At 45.9% G+C, this 9,245-nt stretch overlaps 1 protein-coding gene across 1 annotated transcript in view; it reads left to right on the top strand.

Moving 5' to 3' along the window:
- Positions 1-3,802, top strand: part of LOC131996903 (uncharacterized) — a 31,141-nt gene extending 27,339 nt beyond the window's left edge. The window contains exons 2-3 of the mRNA XM_059367099.1: positions 3,404-3,735; positions 3,794-3,802. Coding sequence (XP_059223082.1) covers positions 3,404-3,735; positions 3,794-3,802 — 341 coding nt within the window. The remainder of the gene's footprint in view (positions 1-3,403; positions 3,736-3,793) is intronic.
- Positions 3,803-9,245: the final 5,443 nt, after the last annotated feature.

The raw sequence follows: 9,245 nt of genomic DNA on the forward strand, positions 1-9,245 counted from the left end.
ATATGTGAGAAGTTTGCCCCGGTTCCTTAGTGGAATGTTCATGGGCAAAATTTGCAATTTGCAATTTATTTGTCTTCAACTTATTCGGGAAGCTTATCGAATTCGGCTGTGCTATTCTAAGCCTAATGTAGCAATGGTCAGAGAAAGAGTGTTCCATGGAGACCCTCCTGAATCCTGAACCTCATCGACCAGATTTTCGGAACATATCGTCACATCAAATACTTCCTCCCTAATCCTATTAACAAAGGTAGCGGTGTTACCAGTATTAGGTGTTATTAGGTCGTTAGTATTCAAGAACTCTGCCAGGGCTTGGCCCCGCTTATTAGTGTTGGTGCTACCCCACGAAATGTGGTGAGAGTTCGCATCGCACCCTTTTAGCACCTCGTTTCCTGTCTGTTTTGCTTTCCTCACCAGCCGTTGCAGCTTCGACGTGGGTAGCGGTGTCGGAGAGTCGACTGGCAGATAAAGTGATGCCAGGTATGCTCCACCGTCTCCCTGTTACACCACATTCAAATTTTTATGACAAATAACGCAGATTCTCGGCCGAGTACCAGTGTTAGCATAGAATAATTGGTAGTTGATATGGTTAAGTCCAGAAACTTTGTTCCGTGTCGTCCATGGCTCCTGAATTAAGGCAATATGAATCTTGCCCTTGCTGATTCACTACAACAGAGCGTGTGTAGCAGTCTCGCTCCTGTGGAGGTTTATCTGGATTACCTCAATCATTGGTCCTCCAGTAAATGGGCATCTTGGGAGTAGATGATGATCTCATCGTCTGCTCCCTGTTCTTTAGACTGCATTGACTTTCCTGTCACTGCACTGCCTGATGTTTCAGTATTAGGTCTTTGCCTGTCCTAGTCTTCCGAATCTTGATAATGTCAGTAATAGTTACATCGTCAGGTCCCTGTCCGTTAGCCTATATTGAGTTTCTTGTCCCTGCATTGCCTGATGTTCCCATATTAGAATCTTTGCATATCGTAGTCTTCCATATCATGAGTAAATGGGCTTCTTGGGAGTAGGTGATGATGTCATCATCTACTCCCTGTTCTTTAGACTGCATTGGCTTTCCAGTCACTGCACTGCCTGATGTCATCGTTTTAGGTTCATTGCCTAGTCTAGTCTTCCAACTTTTTATAAAGACGGTAATGCTTCCATCGTCGGGTTCCATCGGTGCCTGGTGTTTCAATACTAGGATCTTTGCCTATCTTAGCCTTCCAAATCTTAAGTAAATGGGCTTCTTGGGAGTGGGCGATGGTACCATCATCGGCTCCCTGTTCGTTGAGTTGCATTGAGTGTCCTGTAGCTGCGGTGCCTAATGTTTCAATATTAGGATCTTTACCTATCCCACCGTAGCACAGAGGTTAGCATGTCCGCCTATGACGCTGAACGCCTGGGTTCAAATCCTGCCGTGACCATCAGAAAAAAATATTCAGCGGTGGTTTTCCCCTCCTAATGCTGGCAACATTTGAAAGGTACTATGCCATGTAAAACTTCTCTCCAAAGAGGTGTCGCACTGTGGAACGCCGTTCGGACTCGGCTTTAAAAAGGAGGCCCGTTATCATTGAGCTTAAACTTGAATCGGACTGCACTCATTAGTGGAATGTTCATGGGCAAAATTTGCATTTTTGCATTACCTATCCCAGTATTCCGAATCTTTAAGTCGGTGATGGGTCCGTCGTCGGGTTCCTGTTTGTTAGGCTGTGTTGGGTCTTTCGCCACAGCACTTCCTGACATTTTAGTTTTAGGATCATTGCTTCTCCTGGTCTTTCCAATGAGAGATGCCGTGATTGTCTCGTTGTCGGCCCCCTGTTTTGTTGGGCGGTGTTGAGTCACCTACAGTGTTGAGTATCCCAGTATTCCGAATCTTGAAAACGATGATGGTTCCGTCGTCGGGTTCCTGTTTGTTGGGCTGTGTTGGGTCTCTCGCTACTACACTGCCTGATATTTTAGTATTAGGATCATGGCTTCTCCTAGTCTTTCCAATGAGAGATGCCGTGATTGTCTCGTTGCCGGCACCCTGTTTGTTGGGCGGTGTTGAGTCACCTACAGTGTTGAGTATGCCTACCTTAGATTTTCTTTTCCGAGATTACATCTTTTGAACTTAGGGCACACAACAAGCCGATTATTGGCTAAAGTGTATGTCCATAGGGGCAAGGGGCAGATTAATATCCACACCCTCTTTTCAACCTAACCTAACCTAATGTAACTGTTAATGGTGAGCGCTACCGAGAGATCCAATTTTTGACTTGCATGACATGTGGTTTCAGCAAGACGGTGACAAATGCCACACAGCACATTCGGTGAACATTTCATTTCACGTTCGGGACCGGTCAATTGGCCTCCTAGATCGTGCGTTTTAATGCCTTTAGTGGGGCTATGTTAAAGCTCATGTCTATGTAGACAAACCCGCTGCAATTGACCCATTGGAAGACAACATTGAAGCATTTATTCGTTAGATACCGGCCGAAATGTTGAAAAGATATGCCAAAATTGGAGGCGCAGTCACGGTCAACATTTGCATGAAATAATCTTTAAGCATTTAGCGAACCGTGCTATCGACCCAGAATGTGGAGACTATCAATATTTCAAAGTGTTACAAATGGAATGACTAGATTAGTACACCCCCCATCCTATTGTGGTGGGTTAGTAATGATTTTAACACTGTTTGAAAAATAGCTACCTGTATACTTTTTTAGTTTACATCTTGTTAAAGTACATCAGTCCGACTTCAAATCCTTTTTGTCTTTAAAAACTGTTGGCATCTTTGTTTGGCCATTTAAATCAATTTCTATTCTATCCCCTTCTAACCTCCTTTAGGAATCTTACAATTCAATTGCTTTAAACTTATTTCCAAAGTTTATATAAGCTTTGATCTATATCCCCTTAAGACCTTTGGTTGGGGGCACTGCATGTGCTTTTATCCACATTTTTGTTGTGTTTTTTCCCCTCCTTTTTTGCATATAAAATGTCCATATTCAAATCTATGACCCTACAACCATAATCTGTGTTTGAGGATAATCCACCCCTGAGGCAAAACACAGAAATGGCCAGAACGGAAGCAACTGCAACTTTCTTAGCTGTGGGCTAAGGAAACCGGAAACACAGTCACCAGAAGAACATCGACATCATCGGACTGAGACATATTTGCTTTAATGACTTGGCTTTCTATTAGCATTTTTATGAAACATTTAAAATAATATCAGGGGGCATTTCTCTACCCGGATGTGTTTGTGGTGTTGAAGCCCCGCATTGGCTATGGCGATGACATTGCATTTGGCATACTTCACTCCAGCTGACCATAGTTCGGTGCGGTGTTTAACTCGGCAAAGTTTCGTTTAGTTTAAGTGTGGCTATGATGTTGGTTTTGTGTTTGATGCCATTAATGTTTCTCTTACTTTTCCAGATGCTGCCTTCACTGGTGGGGGCAGAGGTGCTGGTGGTGTTGGTGATACCATGGCCAATATGTTGGGAAGTGTTGGTGTTCCTGCTGTGGCCGCAGCGGCCACCAGTGGTAGTGGCAATTTTAGACTTGGCGCCTCATCAACGTCTTCATTTTCCACAGAAACAGAGCGGCCACGCGTTTTTCGCAACCGACATCATCACGAACAACACTGGGGGCCATTTTTCGAGCAACCACTCAACTCAACAACCTCGGGCGACAATAGCATAACAACAGCCCATCTCTATACGGAAGCAGTGCTCAATTGTCGTGTTGGCATGCTCAAAGACAAAACGGTATGTAAAATCCATCATTATTTCTATACACAAACTGTATAAATGTTGCCTTCTGCAGTTCAGTTAAGATTTGTTGTGTGTGTGTGTGTGAGTCGCTTATATCATATCGCATTCTCGGCATCTTCAGCTCCTCCTATTGTGTTCCAGAGATTCTCAAATATCATCTTCTCTTTTTATCATCATCGCTATCATTTTGTGCCTCTAATGTGCCAACGATATGTTGCAATATGAGAATACCTTAAGGTGGGTAATATTAAAATGCAACACAATTTTACTGAAAATTTCTCCAAGCACAAAAATTCAATTAAACTCTATGAATGGGAAAATTTTTCACTGAATTTTTCTCCTTACCCCTGTGAGAACAAGAAGAATAGATGAAAGAAATGGGTAACAGGACTTGACACAGTTGCTGGAAGTCATAACTGAACATTTCGTGCACAATTTCAGCCAAATTGGACAATAATTGCAGCTTGTAAGGGCTTAAGATATCCAAATCCCATCAGGTTGTGTACCGATTTGAACCGTACTAGGCGCAGTTGTTGAAAGCCATAGCAGAACATCGTACCCAAAATTTCAGCCAAATCGGACAAAAATGCGGCTAGTAAGGGCTCAAGAAGTCAAAACGGGAATACTGGCGGCAAGAGGCAGCGATCGGGCGAGGCGCAGCCGCCTGAAGGCAAGTAGGTCAATAAATCGACAAATTTGCCGCCACAGCGCCCGAGGTACAAGTGGCTATCCTCGACGGAAGCAATCCCGAAAGCCAGTTATCCACTGAGAGATAGATTATGTTTGAGGATAGGATTGCAAATGCAAATTTTGCCCATGAACATTCCACTAAGGAACAGGGGCAAACTTCTCACATATCAATGAGTGCAGTCCGATTCAAGTTTTAAGCTCAATGATAAGGGGCCTGCTTTTTATAGCCGAGTCCGAACGGCGTGCCGCAGTGCGACACCTCTTTGGAGAGAAGTTTTACATGGCATTGTACCTCACAAATGTTGCCAGCATTGGGAGGGGAAAACCACCGCTGAAAATTTTTTTCTGATGGTCTCGCCAGGATACGAAACCAGGCTTTCAGCGTCATAGGCGGACATGCTAACCTCTGCGCTACGGTGGCCTCCGCCGAGCTTTTTCTTCAGCCACCGGAAAGGGGGATGATGGTTCTTTCACAGGTATACCAGGAGGGTATCCTCCTCGGCAAGTAGACCTGTGACCGGTCTTGCACACGTGCCCCCTTTCTCGAACTACTTAACGTAGTAAAGGAGATGGGCAGTGCGGAGGCTGTGGTGAGGTGGGAGTCTGTGGATGTTTGTCCCATTGCCAAGACTGAAATTTTGCCTGAAGTGTTCTGTTATGACCAGTAATAACAGAACACTACAGGCAAAATTTCAGCCAAATCGGACCGATTTGGTCTAAAGCCTGATATAGCTCCCATATAAACCGATCTCCCGATTTGACTTCTTGAGACCCTGAAAGATACAAATTTCAGCCAAATCGGACAAAATGTGTATCTTTCAGGGGCTCAAGAAGCCAAATCGGGAGGCTATAGACCGAATCGGACAAAATTTGTATCTTCCAGGGGCTTAAGCAGTCAAATCGGGAGATAGGAAGCTATATCATGTTATAGACCGATTTGGACCGTACTTGGCACAGTTCTTGGAAGTCATAACGGAAAACTACGTACAAAATTTCAGCAATATCGGATGAAAATTGCGACTTCCAGGGGCTCAGGAAGTCAAATCGGGAGATCGGTTAATGTGGGAGCTATATCAGTGTCGTGATTTCGACAGACGGACATGGCTAGATCGAATCAGAATTTCGAGACGATCCAGAGTATCGATACTTTATGGGGTTACAAATCATTACTTCGAGGTGTTACAAACGGAATGACTAGGTAAGTTTACCGCCACCCTTTAGCGTCCACACACGGATGTCTTAAATTGAAGAAGAACCGCCGTTCGAAGATGGAGAACGTGTTCCCTTGTAGTAGTACAGGTTATGAACAAAGCAAGTGCAGGCTCCTCATTAAGACATCTTCTACAGAAATCATAGTGCCTGTTGTTGTTGTTGCAGCCACATTGGATAGGGATTCCTAATCAGCCATTAAGAAGGCTGGACCATTGCAGCACATCGCAGTAGGAACGCATTCGGATAGAAGACAGGGAGTAAGGAGATGTGAAAAATGCAAAATGTATAAGAATATAATAGGGATCAAGCGCTTATCCATCACGACACCACGTGAGTGCTTCCTCGGAGCATAAGCCCACAGTCACTCAAGTATTCACTGGCCAAGTGCTAAGCATTGGTGCTACGCGTCGGCAAATGCAGGATGGCGTGTTGCAGATCTCGTCGTGCCCCTCGTCGAATCAAACCCGTCTTATCCATGTTTCTGAGGAGACTTCCCAGAGACACATCAGCAAGTTCGCCGAGATAGAAGAAGAACCACCTCTATGGGATGGAAAGCATTTGCCCCTGTAGAACCGGGCATAAGCAGAGCAGATGTTCGATAGTCTCCTCCTCATCCTCATCAAGACATCGCCCACAGTAGCCGTTGTGCGGGACTCCCAAGCGCGCGGCCATGTGGTCTATCGCACAGTATCCAGTTATGACTCCTGTAATTGTACTCAGTGACCACCCTCGTCCTCCTGCAGCCAACAGCTGACCAGAGTGTATTGGCAATTTAACAACCATCCACAGACTCCCATCTCACCACCGCCTCCGCAGTGCCCATCTCATCCCCTCAGCACTGCCCATCTCCTCGATAAAGGGCACGTGTGTAAGACCGGTCACAGATCTGCCTGCCGTGGAGTATCCCCTCCAGGCATACTTGTCCGCCTTCTCATTCCCCAGGACACCTCTGTGTCCAAGAACCTAGACCAACACAATGCCATGCATTTCGACCTTATCGTCCTTAAATGTAAGATCTTGAGGGCCGCCACACTGACCACATATATCCTGAATTTCGCAGGTAGCAAGTTCTTCCTATGGATCTCCTTTGCGGCCAACGTAATGGCGCAAACTTCTGCCTGAAAACCCGTGCACTAGTCCGGCAGTCTAACTGACGAGGGTCTCCGAGTAAACACCCTGTTCTCTCCTGACTCCATCCTGGAGCAATCAGCGAAGACCGAGGTCTCATCCGATTCAAACACAGTATGCACCACCCACTCCTCCCTTATGGGGAAGTCTAATCCGGGTGAATCAGTATTGACAAGGATACTGCACCAATTTTGAGCCAGAGGTCATTACATTTAGCTATTCGCCGGTAGGAAATGTTAATTCTGCACATTCAACAGGTGGAGTATGACCTCATCCTACACTACGGCGGGGGTATCGGGACAAGCCGACTGGGACAAGCTTTTTCTTTTTATCAGACCAAAGAGGGTCGAAGCCAGTTTTCTCGTTACCGTAACCAATGACCTTGACACCTTGTTGCTATCTGGCGCAATAGAATTCTATGGATGAACCTTTCCGCTTGCTGACGATAGATCTCGAATAATCCTCTCCTCAATCATAATCTAACTCTCTGCACATAACTGGCTTTCAGGATTGCTGCGGTCTGGGAGAGCCACTTGTAGATCGGGTGGTGATTGTCAAAATTGTCAATTTCTTGACCTGCCCACCTGCGCCACGCCCGATCGTTGCCTCTTGCCGCCAGTATTGCTATTCTCATCATAATGAGGGCAGCTCATAGTTGGGACTACACTTTTCTAAATACCCTTGGCTTTGGCGGCAGGTTCTACAAGAGGTCTCGTTTGAGTCAAATTTAATAGTAGGGTTCGAATCCTATGAGAACATCAGATGGTTTTCCCCTCCAACTGGCTTGCGACATTTGTGCGGTACTATGCCATGCATAAAAGCCATGTAAAAACTTCTCCCCGAAGAGGTGTCGCACTGGGGCATTCCGTTCGGACTCGGCTATAAAAAGAAGGTCCTTTATCATTCAGCATAAACTTCAATGAGACAGCACTCATTGATATGTGAGAAGTTTACCCCCGTCCCTTAATGGAATGTTCATGGGTAAATTTGCATTTGCATTGTTTCACATGAGCGTGCCTCACGAACCCATGGGTTTGGTTGGATTCCCAATATAGGACCTTTGACGACCTAAAGTGATATTTCGGGTAATATTTTCACTCATGGTTTGTTAGTTTTAGAAAACTTTTCGTTTGGATAACTAACTTAGATAACTTTTCAATCAAAGCGCTACGAGGCAGTTTGTATCCTGAATGACTGCATTAACCATTGTATCAACCCTTATGCCCCCGCATTGAGACAAGGTCGTAATCGATCGCAAGGGTCGTAAACCTTAACTTCGCATCGATTTTATTCAGAACTGATCTGTGGCCATCCCCTCCTTTTTTAACATACCGAGTTCACTCAACATAAACCCAACCCTGTCGAGACAGTTACGAATAAAAACCTCATAAGGTTGCATATTGCATATCGCTAGCAAACCAGCCTCCGGTTTGCACCAATGCTTGGAGAAGAACAGAGGTGTACACCTATTATCTTACACCTTTTCCACACCAACGCGAGGCATTTCCACAGCAGATGCTCCACCCTTTCCAATTTCTTCTCATCCCCACAAAGCCTGCAGAACTCTTCATTGTCGCGAGCCCATCGAGTTGTCAGCGATCTGACATCGCAGTAGCCCGTCAGGACTCCCATCATTTTCCCAAAGATATACTTCCTCAGCCCCAATACAATCTACGTCCTCGTCCCCTTAGAACCTCTGCCATAGGGCCACGCAGCATGCAGCGATAGCCCACGCAAGTCTGTACGGTCACCGAAATGGGCATCCACAGCCAGCGCAGGGGGTGGTCGTAACATCGCCGCCGTGACACTCGCAAAATACATCCGCCATTCAAACCTGGCAACTCTGTCAACCACCTTGTTACCCGCCATTCTCGGTGGACCGGAACCCAGCATAATCCGATAGCATCTCCCATACGTCCGAGGTGGTTCCCGACAAGCCTTGAACTCATATGTCCCACAGCCATGGCCTTCATCGCCGCTGGACTATCCACATATGTATATACCGTCTGACGGAGCCCTCACTATCCACATCCAAGACCCTGAGGATAGCAATAACCTCAGCCTAAAACACACTGCATCCGTCCAGAAGTCCATGTGTCTCCCTAACCCCTGCGAACTAAAAAAACACCCGTGTTCCGGCGCACCCATCCTGCCTATACCCATCTGTGTCAACAGAGAGATACTGGAGGCCCAAAGCTACCTCTCCGGCAGAAAAACCTCCATGTCGCTATCGTACAAAGATAGTCCCAGCACATAGTACGTTGTGTTCCTATACCACGCCCCTAATATCAGTAGCAGCTTGATACACTGTAAATTTTCCATCAACCCGCGAAAACTTACTCTATTCAGAACCCGGTGCCACACCAGGCACCCACAGTTGAGAATCTCTGCCGCTGAACAAAGTCCTCAACTCCTTCCTATCAAGTTTCAACAAGAGTATAGCGCATTTAGGCGCCGTTGGACTTTTTCTTTAA

This window comes from Stomoxys calcitrans, chromosome 4 (assembly GCF_963082655.1).
Source record: "Stomoxys calcitrans chromosome 4, idStoCalc2.1, whole genome shotgun sequence".
NCBI classification, from domain to species: domain Eukaryota; kingdom Metazoa; phylum Arthropoda; class Insecta; order Diptera; family Muscidae; genus Stomoxys; species Stomoxys calcitrans.